The sequence below is a fragment of the Loxodonta africana genome, chromosome 10, assembly GCF_030014295.1.
Source record: "Loxodonta africana isolate mLoxAfr1 chromosome 10, mLoxAfr1.hap2, whole genome shotgun sequence".
Classification (NCBI taxonomy): Eukaryota; Metazoa; Chordata; class Mammalia; order Proboscidea; family Elephantidae; genus Loxodonta; species Loxodonta africana.
The window spans coordinates 78692581-78719015 of NC_087351.1; the positions used below are offsets into that span (position 1 = coordinate 78692581).

Genomic DNA, 26435 nt, shown 5'->3' on the forward strand with positions numbered 1-26435 from the left:
TTCCCTCTTCTTTCTTTCCATCCTCCTCCATTTCCCCTTTCACCTCTCCCTGCTCCCCTGTTCTCACTTTCCCCTGCTCCCCCATCCACACCTCCCCCATCTCTGTCTCCTTCTGTGTCCTTCCTCCTGCTCTCCCCCTCCTCTCCCCTCCCTTCCTATTTGCCCCTTCCAACTTGCCTTATCCACCTTTTTTCTTCATTGCCTTCCTTCTCTTCTCGGCATCCCCCTTTGTCCTCCCCATCTCCTCCTCCTTAGCTCCTCCTCATCCTCCTGATTTGCTCCATGCTTTGTCCCTTCTCTTGCTCAGGTCCTCTTCCCCAGGCTCAGCTCCTTTCCCTGCTTATCTCATTCTCCACACTTCTCCCTCCTCCCTCCCCCACCTCCTGATACCCGTCCTCCTGCTCTCCCCCCTCATCTTCCTGCCCTTTTCCTCTTTACTCCCTCCTTCTCTCCTCCCTTCTCCTCACCGTGTTTTCCTCCATCTTTCTCCATTTCTTCCGCGTTATAAAGTCAGGATTTCTAGAAACAGAGTCTGAGGTTGTGATTGTTTTGCAAATGGTTTATTGAGGGAGTCATTTTAGAAGAAATCTGTAAGAGAGTGAAGGAAACATATAAGGACTGGGAAGAAAGCTAGACAAAGCTGTGGCTTCAGAAGAAGTCTAGCCTTAGTCTGATTCTAGGAGAACTGCAAAGGTAAATTATATTGCAGAGGTTTTTCTGCCCAGGACCGTGATGGCTGGGACATCAGTCAGTTAATCACTGGTTATTAGCTTACCTAGGATGTGGGGTAATCTTCCAGGCAATTTCAGGTGATGGAGCTCCCATTAGCCAAGGACAGTCCTCTGAAAAAGGTGAAGTTATGAGCTCTTAACAGACACCATCACAGTAGGTAGGGACTGTGTGCTGCTCCTGTAAAGAAAATCTAAGGAAAATTAGCGTCTGCTACATCCTCCATCTCCTCTTCTTTTATATGAAGCATGAGAAGAGAGGGTAGTTAACTTCTGACATGTTAAATTTGGACAGACGTATGGAAAATGCGTGGTCTTTGGCATATGACAAAATGAGGTTGCAGTAGATCTTGTCACGCATTACCTTTAGCCATAGCTTTATAAAAATGCACGGAATAATTGAGATAAAGTAGCAAACACAAGCAAATAAACAAGTTCTGCTTACGGTTTTTGTTTGCCTGAAGTATTACCTTAGATTAAACCAGCTAGAATGTCTCTATACATTTACATTTTTATTTTAATTATCAATTGTTTTTATAGGGTCATTCCTCACCTTAGAATTTTACTTCAGTGGATATTTAGCAACTACAGAATGGGTTTTTAATAGAATCTGTTTTTTCTGTCTTCTTAGCAATTTCATATAGTTAAATGCTTTATTTTCTTAAACACAAGACAACACCATCAAGATTATAAATAGTGATTCCCTCCAATGCCTTTTTTTAAACATGAATTCATAATGGTAGAAATTTTCTTGTTACGTAAAACTCCTTGACCAGAGGCAGGCAGTATATAAATGTCATCCTATAAATAAGAAAGACTAAGTCTTTCATAATATAGTTCCTAATAACCTGATGGAATAATCCATAATAACTGGACTTAGAAAATACATTGTAAGGATCTTATCGGTTGTACATATAACTGTAATATACTTAGCATGAGTGAAATAATGAATATGTAGTGCTTAGCAAATAATAAATGTCAACTATTATCTTGATTATAGACCGGAAGGATGAACATATACAGAAAAAAATTGCATATGATTAACCAGGCACTCTGTTAAAGAGTCTGTTTATGAATATTTTTAAGTAATTTTGTTTTCTAAGTTAATTATTATGTCAACATAAATCAGATTGAGGTGCAAGTATATAATTTTCATGTTAGTACTATGCAGTTTGACTAATGTTTCTATTGTAATTTCTCCTGGTTTGTGATTATATATTAATATATTGAAGAATGTCCAGTAATCAGTGGAGTAAAGGGCACACTAATTCCTTTCATTGGCATATACTGGGAAAAACACATAGAAAGATATGATGATCAAAAATGGTAGATTTTGGTGTGATTTATACATGAAAAACTTTGTTCACTAGCTCCTTAAAACATAATATCATTAAATACCAAAGGGAAGGAAAAAAAAAAGTTTGTTGCATTGATGAAAAAAAAAACCTTAACTAAAAACAATAGTTATATTCTTTTAGGCAGCCAAAGTTTCAGAATTATTGTTAAGACCCTACTTCTCTGGATTTGTTGCTGTTTAAATTTAAAACTTGGATGGGTCATGGATTTTTTAAAAAGTCCCTTCTTTAGCAAAACTTATTTCACAGATAGCTGAGTAGCAAGCCTTTAAAGGAACAAAGGTTTATTACATTTTAATTAAGCCTGCAAAACTTTCAGGCTCTTGAAGTTTATAACGAAGCTCTCATTTTGCCAAACTGGGCGAGAAACTTCATAAGAACATATTTTATGATATAATATATTATGCCTTCAATTATAGTGCAGCTTAGCTAGAAACCAGTTTTTCTTAGCATATGCCAGCATTTTATTTTCCTCTGTTAGGCCCTCCCTAGGAACTGACGTAATAAAGAGCATTTGTGTTCAAATTATGGAAAGCAGAGAATTTATCATAAATCAACAGATTGAGATCAGCTTTTGTTAAATATGGAATGAAAATGATATATTAGTCAAAATTACTTATTAAAAACAACGGGGTATTGCTTTAAAATTAATAAAAAAGAATCCAAACTTTTTTCCACTTTAAATGTTTTTGCTACATCGTTGTTTGTATGTATTAATCATTTCTATCAGAGGCAGATTTACATTTGGGGGTCTTAAAGCTAATAATTTTGAGATGATCTCTGTAAGAAAAGGGAATACAGAATACAAATAAGATATTAAGTAATGGATTTTGAAAGTGGACAAGGCAAGTGCTATATTCTACTTGCCCTTTACATAGATTAGAAATGGCTCTCAAAGGCATGTAATGAAATTGTTAACTTGAAATAAACTAATCAGTCACTAAATCTTCATTTTGCTAACAAATATAAAAATATTGTATAAGAAAATTGGTTTATTTCACCTTTATTTTTTATGGATATTTTATCAAGTTATAAACTTACATTCAGTTTTGATCCCCAGCGTTTAAAACGTATCATTCCGTTATCTTCTGGCTTCCATAGTTTCTGTTGAAAACTTATGTGTTAAGCTTATTGCTTCGCCTTAGAAAATGATGTGTCCTGTTTTCTCTCCTTGCTGCTTTTAAGATTTTTGTGAAACTTTGGTTTTTAGCGGTTTGATTACTGTGTGGTACTGTTCTTTGAATTTTTTCCAGTGTGGGGTTGTACTACTTGTGTCAGTAGATTAGTGTATTACATCAGTTTTGGAATGTTCTTAGTCATTTTTTTCCTGAAAATATTGTTTCTTCTCCATTCTCTCTCTCCTCTTCTTCTGGGACTGCAATTTCAAATATGTTGGACTGCTTTGGTTCCCAAATGGCTCTTATGCCCTGTTCTTTTCATTTATTTGTCTCTATTTCAGTGTGGATATTTCTATCGATCTACCTACCTGTGTTTTACTGTGTTAAATCTGCCACAAAACTCACCCACTGAATTCTTTTTTTTCAGGTTATACATTTTTTAAAATATATATTTTTATTGTGCTTTAAGTGAAAGTTTACAAATCAAGTCATTCTCTCATACAAAACTTTATGTACACCTTGCTGTATACTCCTAGTTGCTCTCCCCCTAATGAGATAGCACACTCCTTCTCTCCACCCTGTATTTCCGTGTCAATTCAGCCAGCTTTTGTCTTCTTTGGCCTTCATATATCCCCTCCAGATAGGAGCTGCATACATAGTCTCATGGGTCTTCTTGATCCAAGAAGCCCACTCCTCACTAGTATCATTTTCTGTCTAATAGTCCAGTTCAATCCCTGTCTGAAGAGTTGGCTTCGGGAATGGTTCCTGTCTTGGGCTAACAGAAGGTCTGGGGACCATGACCTCTGGGGTCCCTCCAGTCTCAGTCAGACTATTAAGTCTGGTCTTTTTACTAGAATTTGGGGTCTGCATCCCATGGCTCTCCTGCTCCTTCAGAGATTCTCTGTTGTGCTCCCCGTCATGGCAGTCATCGGTTGTAGCTGGGCACCATCTAGTTCTTCTTGTCTTTTAACTGTCATCTGTAGATCTGCTTGTATTTATTATATTTTCTCTTGATTACTGGTCACATTTTCTGCTTTTTTCCATATAGTAATTTTTATTATATGCCAAATATTGTTTATAATAGAACAGTAGAAATTGAAGTAAATTTTATTTTCCCTCAATCCTCTATTTGAAAGATTTAATGAGGGTCAAATCACTTCAGTTCAACCAAGAATTGTGCTGGGTGGAGTCTGGAATAGCAATTTTGTTGATATTATAGGTACACATGATCCACCCTTTTAAATGTCTTAAGGGCATGACCTGTTTTGCTATAGATTCTTCTCTCTTGTACTTATGTATTGTGAAACTGTGGGAAATTTTACTTTGCTTTTCTGGCTCTGATACTTTTTATTGATTTCCCCTGCTCCCCAAGGGAGTCTTTTGGTTGAGAGCATATGTCTTGAGGGGAGACATGTTGAAATGCTACAATGAACGTTGTAGGCTGCACCTGCTATAGTATGACTTTGACTCCTAAACACCACATGATTACAGAAAATATTGCCTGCCTTCTGACCCAGAATCCTATCACCATCCTCTGTGCCATCCTGTTGTTGTTGCGTGCCATTGAATTAATTCCAACTCATCGGGATCCTATAGGACAGAGTAGAACTGCCCCATCAGATTTCTTAGGCTAAAATCTTTATGTGAACAGATCACCAGGTCTTTCCTTCCATGGAGCGGATGGTGAATTTGAACTGCTGACCTTTCAGTTAGCAATCAAGCCCTTCAGCAAATCTCCCAGAGAGAAAATTGTCTGTGCCTTTGTGGTGCCACAAGATTCCAATCTGTCATGCCAGCCCATGAACCATCAAGAGTTTTGCTGGTTTCTCTTTTTCTTAGTGGTGTCCTTCTTTCTGAGCCTTAGACTATGTCTAATTGGCAGTCTCCCAGAAATGAAAACAATCAGCAGGTTCAGCTCACCTAAGAAGAGATCTTAACTTTTCTTCAAGTTTAGTTTTTTTATTCCTTTTTTTGCCCACTGCTTTCCAATATCTTTAATTTTTTTTTCGGGGGGGGGGCAGTAGTTTATCTCTTTTTTTCTAGTTGTTTTTGTGAGAGCTATGATTTGCCACTATGTACTGGTAAATTAGTTTTGTAAAAGTAACAACAAAATTTAAATGTTATGAAAGATCCAGATGTTTACAGTTTTATATGTTTTATTTATAAAGTCTGCTTAAATTATTAGTGAAATATTGGCTGGTTATTGAATATTAATATTTGTTGCTAAATCTGCCAGACCTAGAGATTGATCAGTATCGATGTTTGGAAAACCTTATTCAGAGAACCAGTTTTAATTTTACAAATCCTTTTGGTCACCAGTAGTTATAAACTAAATGTAGATCAAAAATATGATTCATAAAATATATCATATTTTGAGGGCATTCTTTTAGTATGACTTAGTTTTCAGAACATTAAATCTTGAAGAAATCTTTTCAGGCCATTTAGTTTAAACCATCATTTTATTTTATTTCATAGTTTTATGTTTAAGGAAATTAATCCTAGAGAGATTTTGTGACTTTTCAAAGATCACTGAGTAAGAATCTCTCATTGGAAGATAATTAAAATTTTATATTACTTAAAATACCTTGAATGAAATTTAGATGCCTCTCTCTTCTACATATATTCACAACACCAAATCCTTCAAATTGTTTTGTTTAAACTAATTTTCCTTTCTTTTCCCCTTTCTGTTTAGTGAGTGATAGTTGCTTCAGGAATCTTGCAGAAGATCGCAGTGGGATAAATCTCAAAGATCTTGTACAAGATCCTTCTTTGTGAGTATTTGGTTTTCAGTACTAAGTATGATTTAAAGCTTTATGATCGGTGTGACTGTTTTCAAAAGATTTGTAATGCAGAACTGATTTAAGTTAGAGCAATTTCTGCTTTTCTAATAGTTTGTGTTCCACATAGTGAAGACTGATGGTATAGTTTCTTTTTAGGAGAAGAGATTTGAGAAGAAGGGGGGGATGTCATGAATAATGATTAACTCTTCACTAGCAATATCTTGTCTGTGTAGCAATAGATACTAGATAGGGAACATGATTAACAGTTTATTTGCTTTGAAAAGTGAAATTGAATTTGTTCACATCTACTTTAAGCTTTTTCAAATATATTTTACGTTAGAATGCTGTATATGGCACAGGATTTTTGGGGTATTTTATATGTATAAACTTAGAAGTGTATAAGTTTTATAAGTTTCAGTTTTTTTGCTTGAGTCAGTCTCATTCATCAACATATACTTTACTCTGATACCACTCTCCATTTGCTAAATTAAATTTTTTACAGTTTTTTATGTACCGGAAAATATGTATCCTATCTGCTATATGAACATAACACCTCAGTAAAGTTACTGTTATATGCATGTATATATATGGAACCCTGGTGGCACAGTGGTTAACAGCTTGGCTGCTAACCAGAAGGTCTAAATCAAGGCAAAGGCCTGAGCAGCAGGAAAAAGACAATTGAATGGTGGCAGGTGCTTTCTTTAACTATGTAGAATACATGCAATGAAATATATTACAATAAGAAATCAGTCTTTTCCAGATCACATGTGATCTACCCTCCCAGCAGTTTCAGTAGTAAACCAATGAGAATTTTATGAGGAATAAAACACAAGGACATATTGAATTTGAAGGTTATTAATTGCTTAATGATTGAATAGTCATTTTTTTAAAATATAGCCACAAGAAACAGAGAGCTGAAAATGTATTGAAGATTTATGATTATAATGTAATGAGTTCAGAATAAGTTTCCAAATCCAATTCTCTTCTTTATTCATTTCCCAATCTTTTTTCTTTACTCAAAAGTATTGCCAGTATTCTTTCTCCATGATTTTTATTCTTGTGAAGATTGACTGTTCTCCCTTCAGCCTTGTAAATACTTAATCAAGGACACAGTGCAGTTATTCTATGTGGATGTACGTATACCTAGTAAATGAATACCGATTAACATTTATTTGCATATAGAGTTCTATTTGCCTTATAAGGATGGGAGGAAATTATATTTTTTGAAAGATTTTACCCATTTGAAAGAATAAAAAAAGTTTATTTTGTATTACTCATAAGGTATATTTTTGGTGCAATAGGTTTATCTGTTTAATGGAATCTTTGTAAAAAAAATGCTTATATGGACTTTAATGATATAAAAGCTGTGGAGAATTACAGTTGAACAATGGATGATAGTAATGAATTGTAGTATTTTGAGAGAATTTGGTACTTCTTCCCAGAATGTAGAGTAATAGTCATTATGCCACCTACCACTAGATTCTAAATTTAATCGGTATACTAAGAAAAATTCATCTCAGACCACTATTGTGCTGAATAGACAAAATAATTCTCATAGTCTCTGTTTTAAAGCAGGCAGTTCTCTTAATTTAGCCTCATTCTCTTGACTTGACATTAATCTCTTGGCACCAGTTATTCTAGTATAGAAGAATGTAAGAAGTCAGTGAGGAAGAATTTGTTCTTGCCCCTGCCTATTTGGATTGGGAAAGAAGTTTTTTTTTTTTTAATTGTCAAGATATACTTTTAATGACTGTAATTTATATTTTAGGGATATATTTCTTACTTGGTTAAATTCTTTAAGGAAAGAAACGCCCAGTGTGGAAAAAATATCCTAGTTGTCGTGATGGAAAATATTTTATTCTGAATTCTGTTCCAATGGCAATTGTATTCATTTAGTATACATGTCACGAGTGAGAATTTCTTTAAAAAGCCATCTTGGTGTCTTCTGTTCCAGACTCTTGACATGAATCTTTACAACTAGTTCACTGATTCATGTACATTAGATGGTTCTATTTGGAGTTGAATTGTTTGTTTCAATATTGAGTAGGAATTACGTCTGAAATATCTTTGTTACCCAAAAAAAAAAAATCCTTCTTAAAAAATTACTGGCATTTGATGAGTTCTCTAGACTAGTGTATTGGCTGTTAAAATAGTACATGTATGTTTTTAATAAATGTTCCAAATAAAAGTATATTATGTTAATAAGATGTGCATATTGAATGAGCATTTCATTAGGTTAATATGCCTGGCAGATTTTATTATGATCCTTCTACCTGAGCTGCTGATGCTGAAAGCAATTGGTGGTAAAGAAAAATCAACTATTTCAAGCACCAGTGTTACTAGAAAGGAGAGAAAATAATAGAGGAGGAAAAGGTAGGATGCAGAGAACCCAGGATGATCTGGTCATTATTGGCCCTCAAAGCAATGTTCTATTAGTCTTCATAAATGAGAGCAGATATGGAGTTCCTATGGAGATTAAATTAAACTGAATCAAATTTTTCTCTCTCTCTGTGTGTATGTGAATGTGTGTGTGTGTGTTTAAACTTCAACTAGCCAGAGCTTAGATGATAGGCTTACTGCCTCAGAGAAGATCGAAAAGGCAGAAACAAAATGACTGTTTCGTTCTCTAAATTCCAATGATTTCATTCTGTTATACATAAAGTTGCTGTGAGTTGGAACCAACTCCACAATGACAAGGGTACATGATGGCACCTAACAACAACCAGCAGTTTACCTAAACAGTGTATATAGTAAATACCCAAGATTGTGTTTCGATTGTAATAAAACTAATTACTGGTTTGAATGAATCTAATGAGCTATGCTGTATACCTCTTTAAAATGTCGAGAAGCAAAGGTGTCATCTTGAAGACTAAGGTGCACCTGACCCAAGCCATGGTGTTTTAAATCAGCCTATAGGCATGCGAAAGCTGAACAATGAATAAGCAAGATCAAAGAAAAATTGACACCTTTGAGTTGTGGTGTTGGCAAAGAATATTGTGTATACTATGAACTGCTCAAAGAGCAAACAAATCTACCTTGGAAGAAGTACAGCCAAAATGCTCCTTAGAAGTAAAGATGGTGAGACTGCTTCTCATATACTTTGGACATGTTATCAGGAGGGATCAGTTCCTAGAGAAGGACATCATACTTAGTAGAGAGTCAGCAAAAAAAGAGGAAGACCCTCGAGATAGATTGACACAGTGGCTGCAACAATGGGATTAAGCATACCAACTATTGTGAGGATGGTGCAGTACTGGGCCGTGTTTCGTTCTGTTGTACATAGGGTTGCTATGAGTCAGAACTGATTCGATGACACCTAACAACAACATACTGTGTGAGCGTAATGAGGGCACAGTGCCACTGGAGAAAAGAAAGGTGAGAAGGTTGTGAATCCCTGAGGACTTTTCTGTCTTGCTACTAAGTTTCGATCCGTTGTAATAATACAAATGGGGCCCTGGTGGCGCAAGGGTTAAGCGTCAGTTCAGATCCACCAGCCACTCCTTGGAAACCCTATGGGGCATTTCTCCTCTGTCTTGCAGGGTTGCTGTAGGGTTGCAGTGAATTGGAATTGAGTCGATGGCAATGGATTTGGTTTGGGTTTGGAATAATAGCAACATTATGTTATTTGTGGCAAAATTGAAGTAAGGGGATACCTGACAATGTCTTTCCTTTGTGTAGTGTCATGAATTGAATTGTGTCCCCTAAAAATATATCAGTTTGGCTGGGTCATGATTCCCAGTATTGTGTGGTTGTCTGCCATTTTGTCATCTGATGTGATTTTCCTGTGTGTCATAAATCCTAATCTCTGCCGGTGGTTAAATGAGGCAAGATTAGATTGCTCGCTTCCCTCTCCTTTTATCTTAGAAGAGGTAAAAGGAGACGGAAGGGAGCAGAGAGTGGGGGACCTCATAACATCAAGAAAGCAGTGCCAGGAACAGAGTGTGTCCTTTGGATCCAAGGTTCCTGCGTGGAGAAGCTCCTAGACTAGGGAAAGATTGATGACAAGGGCCTTACTCCAGAGCTGACAGAGGGAGAAAGCCTTCCCCTGGACCTGATGCCCTGAATTTGGGCTTGTAGCCCATGAGACTGTGAGAGAATAAATTTCTCTTTGTTGATCCTGTCCACTTGTGGTATTTCTGTCATAGCAGCACTAGGTGACTAAGACAGGTAGTTTGAGAATACTTGTCTCTATCACAATCCTGTAGTTTAAGTGTAAGACCATATACAGGAACTTGACATTCACTTCTTGCTGATGAATGTGCCGAAGGGTTTGTTTAAATTAATAACTTGCATTCATGTTAAATTTTGAAATAAACAGTTAAACTGTTTGAGTAGCTTATCTTCTGTTTATGGTTATGAATGCTTCAAGATTGACTTTGTTGTACGCATGATTTTTCAGAGTTGTGTTTGTTATAAGACCTCGTTGCAATGTGATCTCTCTGTGGAACACTGAAAAGTGTTGTCAAATTTACCTTGATGTTAACACCGTAATTGGAGTGTAAAAATATGGAAATATATCTAACCTAATAGTTTTGGAACATACAAGAAGTTATTCTTAGCATGATATAATTAATTTTTTTCTCTTTAAGTGGGTGGATGCATGCTATTAAGTTATAAAAAATCATTTATGCTATTTCTTCCTGAGAGATGACTATTACATGCAAAAGAAGTGCTATATATAAAGTATTTTATTTTGAATTATATTCACTTGTGCTCTCTATCTGTAGTGGAAATTCTCAAAATACTTTCAAATTTCCGTTGATTATATGCTAAAGATGAAACAGAAACATGGTTTGGATTTCGTGGTTATTTGTAAACTATAAACTGCTGACCTTTTTTTTTTAGCAGGCATAGCTGTTAACCACTGTGCCACCAGGGTTTCCATTTACTATAAATAATGATTCAAACAAATTCATTTATAGAAATTACTAAAAGCCATTTAAAAATCAAAAGAGAAAGAAAACATAACAAGAATGCAAAAAAACTAACAGAAATTGAACACCTGTATGTACTGTACAGAGCCCTGGTGGTATAGTGGTTAAGAGTACGGCTGCTAACCAAAAGGTTGGCAGTTCGAATCCACCAGCTGCTCCTTGGAAACCCTATGGAGTAGCTCTACTTAGTCCTATAGGGTCGCTATGAGTCAGAATCAACTAGATAGCATCGGGTTGGTGTTTATGTACTATACATTATGCTTATGCTGATTGTGTGTATGGGGCGTGTGTCTCATCTTATTTGCAAAAACTTAAAAATTTAGGACCATTCTAGACGTAGTTTATGTCAGACAGAGGAAGAATCGTTTAATTCATGGAATTATTGGTCATTGCTAAATATGGGATATGTAATTTAGATTGTAGGATATTAAAAAAAAAAACCCAAACCCAATAGGGAGATTATATTTTTTGAGAATTTTGCACAATGTGATAAATATGTCAGTCTTGTGTTTATTTATGCTACCCAAAGGTATCCATCTGCCTGAGGCATATAGATAGCCACTAAGTGATGTCAAAATTTTGAAAAGTATTATCAAGTTATGACCACTTGTGATTTATAAAAAGGAGGAGTCAAAAATAGAGAAGAGATTTTAATCTCCAATAGTTGTATCAAATTTAGAATATCCTAAATTCTGGATAAATTATAGATGAGGAAATGCTGCTATTTTTTAACTGAACTTCACATCTTGTCTTTAATAGTGACTTTGATGCAACCATCTAGAGAGTAAAGAAAATAAAGATGTTTCCTATGATTGATTATTATGATACTTTGGAGTATCAAAATACAAAGCATAAAACTTTCTTATTTAGTAAAAATAGAAATTCTTTTCACTGTCATTATAAAGATTATAAAGCACAAATAAATCCATAGTAATTTTGTAACCACAGCATTTTCATTAATTCCTCTTCCTTGTTTCCTTTGCAGACTTGTATTACTACTGCTCTTGTTACACTTGATTGTAAAGTATTGCTTTTTATAGAATAAAAAGATTTCTTTTTTAGTTATTAGATATCAGCTTACAAATGCAGTATACTGGTTAAAAAAGAAAAAAACCTGCTTGTTGAAATGTATTTTGAGATTTAGATCATTAATACTTGATAACAGCATTTTACATTTAAGAACAAAGAAAAACTTGAGTGAAATAGTTTTATCTAGTTATAAATTTCTTAAACATGATGTTCTTATTGTATGTACTTCTTTAGAAATTTTACTGCTTTTAGTGAGAACTCTCATTCTTTTGGTGCTTCTGAAACACAGCCTCATCCCCCTGTGTATACTTGTCTTCACACTACAGTCAGTCTGATTGAATGATATTTTGGTCCCTTGGATCATGACATTAAACATGAAGGAAAGGCAGGATTGCTGTCTGGAAAGCAATCATATCTAAATATAGCCTGTACTTATCTGCTGGTGTTAAGACAGGTTGCTATGGTAAACTGAATTTCATAAAAATGCCAGTCAGCAGAGGATAAACAGTAGTTTCCAAAGTGGTTATTTTTCATAAAGCAGTACATTCTTATACTGCACTCTCAGATGAACTTAGTTAATTTTTATCGACTATTTATAAAATTTTAATTTTAGATTATCTTTGGGTCCAGTAATGGTTATTAAATGAAATAGAAGTTTTTATAACATCCTTTGTTCCCTTGCAGATGTATTTCATTTAGTGTGGAAGTGCATTTTTTTTTTTTAATAATGGCAGCATTTTAAACATTATTGATCTTTCATTTTGTTCTGCTGCAGTAATTATGCTAAATCCGAAACAGCTAGTAAAGCTGTCTTGTTTGTATTAATATCTCTATCTATAGATCTTATAATTTTTAATCAGGTTCTTATTAGTGCTTGGAGGATTATATATTTATTGGTCTAAAAAGTGTGTATTGGGGTAATACAGTTTAATCTGCACTAGTACTATAATACTGTGATACTGTTTTCTATGCCAGCTCTGCAAATCCAAAGACATACTTTGCTTTTAGAAGGCATTCACTCATTTCTATATATTCCTGAGAATATATGTTTAATTTTTTATGAGCTCATTCTTTTTAGAATTTATTTAATCAAAAAGCTCCCTTAACTACTGTAGAGATTAGATTTAACAGACCTAGTGCTTGTTATCAAGGAACATATGATTTAAGATGAACAATATCTGCGTTGTCTGCCTAAGGCATATAAATAGCCAATTCAGTATTAAAAACATTTTAATGAAATAAGTAATGGGGCTTAATTTGCTTATGTAACTGAGGAGTATATCTCAGAGAATCAAGAAGGACCTTCAGAAACCAGATCAGATGTGAGAACTTTTAGAAACAGAATTAGGGGATTGGTGCCACTGGGTCTGTTCCTCTTACCCTCTGCCGTCATCTCTTCTGATCTCTCTTGGCTTTATACCCATTTTTCCATTTTCCGTTCCCACCACAAATATATGAGCATTTCATTGCTCTATGTCCTTGTCACCATGTAGTATTATCAGTCTTTGAATTTTAGCTCTTGTAGTGGATGTGTAGGTCCCTTGGTTAGTATGAATGGTTTGCGCTTGACCACTAACCTAAAGGTTGGTGGTTTGAACACACTCAGCAGTACCATGGAAGAAAGGCCTGACAACCTGCTTCTGTAAAGATTACAGCCAAGAAAACCCTATAGAACAGTTCTACTTAGTAACACACTGGGTTGCCATGACTCAGAATTGACCCAGTGGCAACAGATATTTTGTTTTTTATTGGGTGTGTAGTGAGTTTTTTTTTTTTTTTTATTCACCAGATTTTGCAGTTGGTATTGTGTCTCTTCAAATATGTTGTAAGTTTCTTGAGATCAAGCCTAACTGACTTAATTTTATTTTTCATTTCTTTTGACATCTAATTAACCTATTTAAAGTACTTAAAGTATGTTTAAGCTCCACGAATATGTTATGCTGTTTAGAAACCAGTTTGGCTAAATGAGAGTACAGGAGATTGAAACTAATGATTTAAACAAAGTTTTGATAACCATGTACTACATTTACCAAGAACATGGTAATTTAATGGTCAGAGTGAACACATGGGTGATTGTATTGTCTACTTATATTAGTTTTATATTGCCACATAATAAATTACTGCAAACTTAGTAGCTTAAAACAAACAGCACATGTTTATTATCTCACAGTGTCTCTGTGTGAGAATTCTTGGCTTTGCTTAGCTGGGTCCTCTGATCAGGTTCTCCCAAAACTGCAATCAAGATGTCAGCTGGGTTGCATTTTCATCTGGAAACTGAAGTGGAGAGGAATCTGCTTCCATACTCATTCAGGTTGTTGGCAGAATTCATATCCTTCTGGCTGTATGACTGAGGGCCTCCACTTTTTTGCTGGCTGTTGGCTAGAAATCCTAGTAGTTGCCTGCAGATCCTAGAGACTGCTCACAATTTCTTGCCATATGGGCTTCCTCAAAATGACTGCTACTTCATCAAACCAACAAGGAGAATCTCTAGTTCTAGTCAGTTAATAGAGAATCTTATATAACATAACATAACATACTAATGGAAGTGACATCCATTTCCCTTAATATAACGTGACCTTATCATGATTACATGTTGTATTCTGTTGGTTAGAATTAAGTCACAGGTTCCACCACACTGAAGAGGAAGGAATAACACAAAGGTAAATACCAGGAGGTAGGAATCACTGGGGTCATCTGTCACCCACACTACTGTTGAAATTTTCTTTCCTCCACGGGGAAGTCATATCCAATCAGTTTAATTCTCTCATTTTGGAGATGTAAAAACTTAAGCTCAACTAAGTTGTGCTTAAAACTACGTAGTGAAAAGCCACCTGACAGCCGGATGTTGTGCTCTTTCTATTCCCGTCCTCAGTTTTTTTTTTTTTTTTTAATAGTGCTTTAAGTGAAAGTTTACAGGTCAAATCAATTTCTCATACAAAAACTTACACATACATTATTATGTGACCTAGTTGCTCCCCCTATAATGTGACAGCACACTCCTCCTCTTCACCCTGTGTTTCCCGTGTCCATTCAACCAGCTCCTGTCCCCCTCTGCCTTCTCATCTCACCTCCGGACAGCAGCTACCCACTTAGTCTCATGTGTCTACTTGAGCTAAGAAGCACACTCCTCATCAGTGTCATTTTATGTCTTATAGTCCAGTCTACTCTTTGTTTGAAGAGTTGGGTTCAGGAATGGTTTTAGTTTTGGGCTAACAGAGAGCCTGAGGTTATGTCCTCTGGGGTCCCTCCAATTTCAGTCAGACCATTAAGTCTGCCCTTTTTACTAGAATTTGAGTTCTGCACCCCACTTTTCTTCTGCTCCATCAGGGACTGTCTGTGGTGTTCCTTGTCAGGGCAGTCATTGGTGGTAGCCGGACACCATCTAGTTCTTCTTGCCTCAGGCTGATGGAGTCTCTGATTTATGTGGTCCTTTCTGTCCTTTGGGCTCATATTTTCCTTGTTTCTTTGGTGTTCTTTATTTTCCTTTGCTCCAGGTGGGTTGGGACAAATTGATGTATCTTATATGGCCACTTGCTAGCTTTTAAGACCCCAGATGCCACTTATCAAAGTAGGATGCAGAACATGTTCTTAATAAACTTTGTTATGCCAAATGACCTAGTTGTCCTCTGAAACCACGGTCCCTAGGCCTCCACCCCTGCTACCCTGTCCCTCAAAGTGTTAGGTTGTATTCAGGAAACTTCTTAGATTTTGGTTTAGTCCAGTTGTGCTGACCTCTCCTATATTGTGTGTTGCCCTTCCTTTCACCTAAAATAATTCTGGTCTACTATATAGTTAGTGAATTCTCCTCTCTCTCCCTCCCCACCCTCATAACCATCGAAGAATTTTTTTTCTGTGTTTAAACCTTTTCTTGAGTTCTTATAACAGTGGTCTCATACAATGTTTGTCCTTTTGCAACTGACTAACTTCACTGAGCATAATGCCTTCCAGATTCCTCCTTGTTATGAGATGTTTCATGGGTTCATTGTTATTCTTTATCATTGCAAAGTATTCCATTGTATGACTATACCATAATTCATTTTTCCATTCATCTGTTGATGGGCACCTTGGTTGTTGCCATTTTTTGCTATTGTAAACAGTGCTGCAGTGAACATGGGTGTGCATATATCCATTCGTGTGAGGGCTCTTATTTCTCTAGGATATAGTCCAAGGAGTGGGATTGCTGCATTGTATGGTGGTTCTTATCCTGTAGGGTCGCTATGAGTCAGAATCGACTCGGCAGCACTGAGTTTGGTTTTTTTTTTGGTATGGTGGCTCTATTTCTGGCTTTTTAAAGAAGTGCCAAATTGGTTTTCAAAGTGACTATACCATTGTACATACCCACCAGCAGTGTGTAAGTGTTCCAGTGTTTCCACAACCTCTCCAACATTTATTAGTTTGTTTTTTTGGATTAATGCTAGCCTTGTTGGGGTGAGATGATATCTCATTGTAGTTTTGATTTGCATTTCTCTGATGGCTAATGATCATGAGCATTTCCTCATGTATCTGTTAGCCACCTGGATGTCTTCTTTGGTAAAGCACCTATTCATATCCTTTGCCCATCTTTTAATTGGGTTGTCTTTTTGTTGTTGAGGTTTTGGAGTATCTTGTAGATTTTAGAGATTAGATTTCCAGCCTCAGTTTTGAGTCTCTCATTTTTGTTATCACATTTGGTTTTAATTTCTTTTGCTAAGTTTGGTAAAAGTATGGTGAATACATCTAGTCCTTGGCCGACCTCATCATTGGCATTAAAATATTTGAAAATATTTTTTCTGTATGGCCTATATATATATGATTGTTGACCATTTAATTGTTCTCTTACCATAAACTTTCCATTATGTTTTATCAAATTTTGTTAGTAGAAGAGTAGAATTTTTTGTTTCTTTAGGTTTTGGTTTATGTGGGTACCTAAGGAGTGAGATTAAATAGCTGCAAAGGGGTGGCCTCGATGGAATAATGACTGTTGAGTTCTGTATATGAACTCTTGGATTTTTCAGTGGAAGATTGCTAGCTGTGGGTTGGGGAGACAATCAAATAGGCAGCCAAAGAAGTTTGATAGTCAAAAGTCTCCGTAAGTATGCTTCCCCGATGAGCTTCCTAAGAAACACCTGCTTGTGACTCAGCCCAAATTAACAAGAAAATGACAAAAGAAAAACTAGGAAATACCATTTTGTTGTTTCTAGATATTTTGAGAGTTTAAAATCCTAAAATACTATTCTTTGAGAGATTATGGAATGTTACTTTTACCCAGCTGGGAAAATTTCCGTAACACTAGATTGTTAGGCAGCAGTTTCAAGGAGACCAATCATTGCTGCCCCTCTTTCCACTCCCACCTAGACAGTGTGGTAAATAATAATTACCCCAATATTTATTTGCTTTCTTTAAAGAAATTGAATATAATTTTTAAATTTAAGATAGCCCATTTAGGAAGGAAAAAACGCTGGTTGAGCTGACTGAGCCCTTCATAATCTCCCATGTGTTCCTTCTATGTGTTTTCTAAGGACCCGTCGTAGTTTTTTGCACTGTGTTGTAATTGCCTGTGTACTGCTTGTATTTCTCAATGGTTTATAACCTCCTTAAGGGTGAGAACTGTGTTCTTTTTTTATTATTCTATCACTGCAACAGACATAGTGTTTAATGCACAGTAGAAATAGTTCTTAAACATATACATAAATTAATGAGTTAATGACTAGATGAAAGAATAGGTAATGGAGAGAGTAACAGACTCAGTTATAGTGAATACACATTGTCAAAACCTGCCTGTTCCCCACTCTTCAGGCAGATCTGATTCTAGCATTCAGCACTTGGTTGATGTTCAATACAGAAGTTTATTCTCTAGTGGCCTGATGGCTGCATTTAAACTTTGAACGACACTGTTTTCTTCTCCACCCTTAGCATCTTTGTAATTGTATATGAGATAATGAGAGCCCTAACTCCAGGAACAAAAGGAAATGATGACTTCACTAATCTCCAGCATTTAAGTTATAAGCACCTGCTGCTCAAAATACTGAAAAAAAGATATAGCCAAGAAAGAATTCCATTGTTACCTAATGAAATCAAATAGATTCCCTAAAAGCATTTTCAGAGTTGAATCTATTTTCTGCACAGCTCACTTTGAGAAAAACCGTCATAACATAATTCTGGTAGAAGAAAATAATTTGAGTAATTCAGGCCTAAATTATCTTGTTTCTTAAAAGGCAATTATTTTAAAAATAAGTTAAGCAGATGGTATTTTTCTTTAAAGTTCTATCTTATCTCACCCACTTTTATGGAATGACTAACAGCATGTTCAGACCTGGAAAAATATGTGATTTGTCAGTTGCAGAGTTAGGTTAGGGGACATTTGTATTCTGGGCTGAGTTTCACAGCCACCTGGCATTGGATACAAATTCTTACAGTTCACTTAGGTTGGAAGCAACATAATTAGGTGACATTTTTAGCACAAATGAATGAAATGCAATTAGGGTACTTTAAAGTACCTAGTTTAAAACTCTCTTTTCTCCTCTATCACTAAGGCATGACTTAAAAATAAAGAAATAAATAACAGTTACTCAGTGAATATTTATTGAATAACTACTGTGTGTCACTTAATATTCTAGGGCATCGAATATAATGCTGAATAAAATAGGTATGGTCCCTATTGTAATTTTTAGGTCAGGTTAATAAAATGGAGTACAGATTACTTTTTTTTACTTCCAGGATACTATGAAGGATAGTGGCTTAGAAAAGTGGCAGATGTTGCTAATAAGGTATAATCCAAAGCTAAGTTGTGCATCCTGGTCAAGTATATTACATTCCCAATATAGTAAAATTAGATAATTTGTTATACACATGATAAAGTTTTTATTTACATACTTCTTTGATTTATTCAGATCAATGACTTAGTCAAGGTAGTTGTATTTTAGAAAGCTGCCCAGAATAAAAGGAGCCCTGGTGGCTCAGTGGTTGGGTGCTCAGCTGCTAACCAAAAGGTTGGCAGTTCAAATTCACCAGCAGCTCCAGTAAAGATCACAGCCTTGGAAATCCTGTGAGGCCGTTCTGCTCTGTCCTGTAGGGTCACTGTAAGTCAAAATAGACTTGACGGCAATGGGTACCCAGAATAAATTACAATTTGTTGGTGTTTCCTTTAAAGGACAATAGCAAGAATTGAACACGGTGTTTTAGATATGACCTGTATGTCGCTTAGGAGATTGAGACTTTTGCTGGCATTCTGTCAGTTATACTTCTTCTAATTCTTTGTGAGATCACTTTAACTTTTTGCGGGGAGGGATGGGGTTGTGGGTGGGTAGGGAGCTTTGTCAACTACACTTCTGTCCTCTTCTAGGAATTTTTTTAAACAGCTTTATTATTTATTGAAATATAATTCACATACTATACAATTCACCCATTTAAAGTGTATCATTCATTGATTTTTAGTATATTCACAGAATTGATCATTGCCACTGTCATTTTTAGAAAATTTTCATCACCCCAAAAAAGAAGCAGTGAATTATTAGCAGCCACTCATTTTTCCCAAACTCCCCGTCGTAGGCAGCCATTAATCTACTCTCTGTCTCTGTGTATTTGCCTATTCTGGACATTTTATATAAATAGAACTATGCAAAATATGGTCTTTTGTGATTGGCTTCTTTCACTTAGCATGTTTTCAAGGTTCATCCATATTGCAGTACTTCATTTCTTTTTGTTGCCAAATTATATTCCATTTTATGGATATTACACAGTTTGCTTATCCATTCTTAAGATGACAGGCACTTGAGTTGTTTTCACTTTTTGGTGTTATGACTAACACTGCTGTGAGCATTTGTGTACAAGTTTTTGTGTGGAGGTGTTTTCTTTTCTCTTGGGTATATACTTAGGAGTGTAATTGCTGGATCATATGATAGCTCCATGTTTAACATTTTGAGGAAGTGCCTTATGGTTAATAATGTTGAAAAACTTTTCACGTACTACTGGACATTTGTTTACCTTCTTTGGAGAAATGTCTGTTGAAATCCAGTGTGGAACTTGTACCCTTCAATTGAGCAGGGCCAGGATAATGGGGATCCAGCATTCTTGGCCAGTCCTACCTCAGGTAGAGCGGTTTCTCTGCAAGTGGGGCATGGGTGGAGGAAAGGAGTCACAGATCTCTCAGCTGCTCATTCCTGGAACAGAGCTTCTACAGCATGGAGCTGGGGAAGATAAGAAGTGCTGATAGCCTGCCAGTCCCAGGGGTATACTGTAACCCTAGACTGGAATCTGGGGCACTAGAGATCCTGTGTTCTTCCCTGCACTTAGCAGGAGTAGAGCTGTCACCTCTCTGTGCTGGTCTGGGAGTGGGGGAGGATTTGAAGGAGCAGGTCTTGACTCAGATATCACAAACTCTCGCTATTCTGAGATTTTGTAGGTTTTCTTTAGTAAATGTTTCTATATTTGTTCTTTGTGCTTAACCCAACCAAAAAAATGGTCATTTTGTTTTATTTTTATAAATTTTCATCACTTAAGATTAGAAAAAGAGTCTGTGGAGGTCCTTATGCCACCATTCCTGCAATGTCTCTTTCTCTCTCCTTAGAAATTTTACATCATCCTAAATTCTCCCAGTACTTTAACATAGGTACTCATGGTTAAGATGAGTCTTCTCCATTTTTACCTTTAGGATGTGTGAGCAAAATCTTATTTGTTCATTTCAGATTTCATTGTGTTAGAAATAGCCTCATTATGCTGGCTTCTAGGGATCTTCTGGGAATCCGATTCATGTACTGTGTTAACTATATTTGCTAGTTTAGTAAGCAAGTCACCAAGTGCTTCATCCAAATCATTAATGAAAATGTTGAGCAGGACAAGGTCAAGGAGAAAGTCTTATCTACCATCTAGACGGTCCTTTCAACAGCTCTGAACAAGCTACACATTAATTTCAAAGGAATATTTGAAATATTATTGCTCTGTGCCTTTTTTCAGGTCTTCATCTCCATCTAGACCCTACTTCTTCTGTTACCTCCCAATTACAAGTTTTCTTTTTTTAGATGAAATTGTTTTTATCTCTCATTTACCTTCTCATTCTATCTCACCTGTATTCCATACCAAATGATCTCCTTCTTTCTTTTACTCCTTATCCTCTCTCTCTTTGTATGTTGCACTTTTTAAGATTCTTATATTATTTTTTATATTAACTTACCTATACTTGTTTTCACCCCTTAGACAGTAAAGTACTTGAGGACAACTAAATCTTTTTATCTTTCTGTTCCCTATTGGACAGAATTGAAATGAATACTTGGGAAATTTCCTTAATGAATTTGTGGAAGAGAACCAGGAGTATATGAAACAGCATTAAGTTATTCATTCATTCATTCAGTCGACAAATATTTAATGATTATCTACTATTTACCAAACATTGGGTTGTACATTGGGAATAAAGATATGAATTGTAAGGGGATCTTTGTCTTCTGAGTTTTCCTTATTCAGATTTCTGAAGTCACAAGGACGTAGAGGTAAGTCATGATAACAAGTAAAAATTTTGCTAATTAACTGACAGTTTATAAAATGACTCCCAAACATTTCTCCCCAGTTAATTTGCTACCCATAGCATCAATTTTGCTAGCTATTCCTATTGATTTTCAAGTGGTTACTGCATGTAATCCCAAAACCAGTAATATACAAGATAAAGTAATTGTCAAGTGAAATTATAAATCTTGCAAAGGGAGCAATTTCATGAAATATGTGAATGTTCCAGAACAGTCTGAATCACACTCAAAGCCCTTGCTAAATGAGGATCTATCTGCATTCCATTATTTTACAATTGACAAAGAAAGGCGTACCAAAAAAAAAAAAAAAAAAAAAAAACCCATCCTCATCCAGTCGAATCTGAGTCATTGTGACCCTATAGGACCGAATAGAACTGCCCCATAGGGTTTCCAAGACTATAAATATTTACAGAAGCAGAGTGCCACATCTTTCTCCCACGGAACAGCTGGTGGGTTCAAATTACCAACATTTTGATTAGTAGCTGAGCACATAACCACTGTGCCACCAGGGCTCCTCGTGGCAAGTATAGGAGCTTCAAAGGAGAATTATTTGAGTATGAATGGGTTAGGTAGGGCTTTAACAAAAACACTAAAGACCTTGATTGTATTTTACAAAATAACCTGACACTTTCTCTGAACTGTTCTATCATGCTATCTTTAAATTATATGAGAAAAATTATACAAAATACTTTTAAAATTGATTTATTCTTAGTTTATTATAAAAATTAGTTCATATTTATAATTATAACCTAAAATGTTTTAAAGTTAAAATACTTTTCAGTTTCATTCTTTAAGATGATACATGAGTTAAACTATTTAACTTGAAAATTTGGTTCCTATTTTTAAATGGATTTGCTTTTTCTGGGATTGGTATCTTCTGATAAAGAAGATACACTGATAATATGATATAAACCTAATGCTGTATGATTGACATTATGACAAGTGATTTACATACATTGCTTTGGTTACCCAATGGATGGGTGTCTAACCTGATGTCGCGGAGGGATGCAGGGCAGGTAAAGTCATAAATTTGAGGAGATGATATCTGAGCAAAATTTTGAAGTATGTGTTTGATTTAGCTAGGTAAAGGTGAAATGCAGTATTACAAATTGAACAAAGAACACATTGAAAGGAATGATCTCAAATCGTTTCTTATGGATTGTGAATAGAGGCAGATTTATTGTAAATATATGAAGCACAAGCTTCTAGGTTCCTAAAATGCTTAGGCCCTCTGCAAATCCCTGGGAAAAGTCTAGCATTTTATTTATATGTACATGCTTTTATAATTTTTATAATACTGTTTCTTTTTTAAAGCAAGCCCTGAAATTATATACAATTCAGATATTTTCAGGATATGAGAGAGAGGAAAAGATGTTGATTAACCTAAATTATGAAGGACACTGGACACTGTATAAAGTAGTTTTGCTTTTTAACCTTAAAATGTTAAAGTATCATGAATAAATTGTAAGTTGGAAAGTGATGTGATCAAATGTGTAATTGGAAACAATCACTCTACCTGCAATGAGAAAGATAGATTGGAAGACACTGTTGCTTAAATTCAACAAGTTATTTAAAAGCTTTAATTAAAACCATCAAAATAAGTGAAGTAGAGACAAGATTCAAGCAGTATATCTGAGGTAGAGTTCACATATTTTGGTAACTAGTTGATTTTAAGGAATGAAGAAAGAGAATTTTATGATGATTTGTGGTTTTATCATAGGGTCACTATGAGTCGGGATCGACTCAACAGTAATGGGTGGGTTATGGTTTTGATTTAGATGAGTAAGCAGTTGATAGTATCATTCACCTAGATAGGTGATGGAAAAGAGAACAGGTTTGGGGGGAAGAAATTAACTATATTGAATTTAGTTTTGAACATGATACTAAATTTGGGAGTCTGCATAAAAAAGCATTATTGAAACGGTGGATTTGTATTGAATCACCCATGGAGAAAAGGATGAGAAATATGCAATATGGAAGAAAGTGATCCTTTGAAGGATATAGGAGATAAACTCAAATTAGAGACATAGAGGTAAAAGGGGAAAAAGTAGTCAATGAATTCATAGAGATGGGGGAAATAAGAGAGTTTCAAATGGAAAGTAGTGTTCTAATGGCCTCTGATGAACCCTTTTCTAATTATTAAAATATCTAGGAATAAAGTATCTGAAACACAAAAAATGAGAAAAAGATTAAAGGACAGGCAAGAGATATGGGACAATATCAAACATTCTAATATACACACAACTGGAATCCAGAAGGAGAAGAAATGGAGAGCAGGCAGAAAGAAATAATGACCAAGAACTTTACAAAATTAGTGACAGACACCAAACCAAAGATCAGAGAAAACAAACAGAATAAATACCAAAAATGTCTAACAAAACAAAGCCACCACCAGGCATATCATATTCAAATTGCTAAAAACCAAAGAGAAAATCTTGAAGGCAACCAGGGGAAAAAAGCACATTATCTACTGAGGAACAAAGGTAGGAATTACAGTAGACTTTTTTTGTCAGAGCCTCTGCAATCCAGAAGATAGAGTATCATCTTTAAAAATTGGAAGAAAAAAGTTGACAATAATAAAATCCCTACCTACTGATCTTGCAGACGTTAAAAGGATAAAGAGAAATGAGTTGAACTACTCTTTGTTCATAAATACAGTAACATGGATGAAATGGACAAACTCTTTGAAAAACACAAACTACCAACACTTAATCGAGAAGAAACAGATCACCTGTATAGTCCTGTATCTATTAAAGAAACTGAAGATAAAAAGATAACAACAGGAGAATGTTTGTAGTGAAAAATATTCTCAAAGAGAAAACTCCAGGTGGGTTCACTGATAAATCCTACCAAACCTTTAAAGAAGAAATAATGTCATTTCTGCACAGTTTTTTCCAGAAAATAGAAGCAGGAACACTTCTTAACACATTTTATAAGACTAGAAATTCTCAACACAATATTAGAAAATCAAATTCAGCAACACGTATAAAGGATCTTACATTACAACTAAGTAGAATTTATGGCTGCTTCAACATTTGAAAGTTATTCAATGTAATTCACCATATTAACAAACTAAAACTAGAGATTCACCTCAATAGATACAGAAAAAGCATTAGGCAAAATTCCGTATCCATTTATGATTAAAAAAAGAAAATAGCAAAGTAGGAAGTCAAAGACACTTATATAAATAATAAAGGGTATCTATGAAAAGCCTACAGTTGTTGTCTTACTTAATGGTGAGAGACTGAATGCAAGAACAAGGCAAGAATTTCCTCTCTCACCACTCCTATTCATCATTATACTCAAAGTCCTAGCTAGTGCAATAAAGCAATAAAGAGGAACATAAAGCATACAGATCCGAAAGGAAGAAATAAGACTGTTCTTTAGGTGACCATTCTTAGATGGAGCCCTGGTGGTACAGTGACTAAGAGATCGGCCACTAACCAAAAGGATGGCAGTTAGAATCCACCAGCCGCTCCTTGGAGACCCTGTGGGTCAGTTCTTCTCTGTCCTGTAGGGTCACTGTGAGTGAGAATCAACTGGATGACAACAGGTTTTTTTTTTTTTTCTTAGATACTACGCTTATCTATGTTGAAGTTTCCAAAGAATATGCAAAAACACATGTAACAGGTGAGTTTAGTAAGGTCCCAGGCTATGAGATCAATGTACAAACAATCAATTGCATTCCTGTTGTTGTTAGGTGCCATCAAGTCAATTCCGACTTGTAGCAACCCTATGTACCACAGAACAAAACACTGCCTGGTCCTGCACCATGCTCGCAGTCATTGTTATACATTAGCCTATTATTGCAGCCGCTGTGTCAGTCCATCTCGTTGAGGGTCTTCCTCTTTTTCGTTGACCCTCTATCTACCTTACCAAGCATGATGTCCTTCTCAAGGGGTTGATCTCTCCTGGTAACATGTCCAAATTACATGAGATGAAGCCTCGCCATCCATGGTTCCAAGGAGCACTCTGGCTGTACTTCTACCAAGACAGATTTGTTCCTTCTTCTGGCAGTCCATGGTCTATTCAGTATTCTTCACCACCACCATAATTCAAAGTCATCAATACTTCTACAGTCTTCCTTATTCATAGTCCAGCTTTTGCATGCATATGAGCTGGTTGAAAATATGGCTTGGGTCAGGTGCACCTTAGTCCTCAAAGTGATATCTTTGCTTTTCAACACTTTAAAGATACCTTTTGCAGGTGATTTGCCCAGTGCAATACTTTGTTTGATTTCTTGACTGCAGCTTTCATAGATAATTATGGATTAAATTTAAATGAAGTTCTTGACAAATTCAATATTTTCTCCACTTATCATGCTGTTGCTTATTGGACCAGTTGTGAGAATTTTTGTTTTCTTTATGTTGAGGTGTAATCTATACTGAAGGCTGTAGTCTCCGATCTTCCTAAGTAGGTGCTTCAAGTCCTCTTCACTTTCAGCAAGCAAGGTTGTATCACCTGCATATTGTAAGTTGTTAATGAACCTTTCACCAATTCTGATGTCGCGTTCTTCTTCATATTGTCCCCCTTCTCAGATTATTTGCTCAGCATACAGACTGTGTAAATATGGTGAAAGGATACGATCCTGGCACACACTTTTCCTGACTTCAAACCACGCAGTATGTCCTTGTTCTGTTCGAGCAACTGCCTCTTGTTCTATGTACAGGTTCCTCATGAGCACAATTAAGTGTTCTGGAATTCCCATTCTTCACAGTGTTACCCGTAATGTGTTATGATCCCCAGAGTCGAATGCCTTTGTGTAGCCAATAAAACACAGGTAAACCCCTTTCTAGTATTCTCTGCTTTCAGGCAAGATCCATCTGATATCAGCAGTGATATCATTGGTTCCACGTCCTCTTCTGAATCCAGCTTGAATTTTTGGCAGTTCCCTGTCAATGTACTGCCTCAACCATTTTTTATTAATCCTCAGCAAAATTTTACTTGTGTGTGATATTAATTCCTGCATTCTGTTGAATCACCTTTCTTTGGAATGG

General features: G+C 35.7%; 1 protein-coding gene across 6 annotated transcripts in view; it reads left to right on the forward strand.

Annotated features, from left to right (window-relative positions):
• The window catches only part of GPHN (gephyrin), a 570865-nt gene that overhangs the window by 125435 nt on the left and 418995 nt on the right, over positions 1-26435 (forward strand). For all 6 annotated transcript variants that reach the window (XM_064292607.1, XM_064292612.1, XM_064292608.1 and 3 more), the window contains one exon: positions 5894-5972. In XM_064292607.1, the coding sequence (XP_064148677.1) occupies positions 5894-5972 (79 nt within the window). Of the gene's footprint in view, positions 1-5893; positions 5973-26435 lie in introns of those variants that run through there.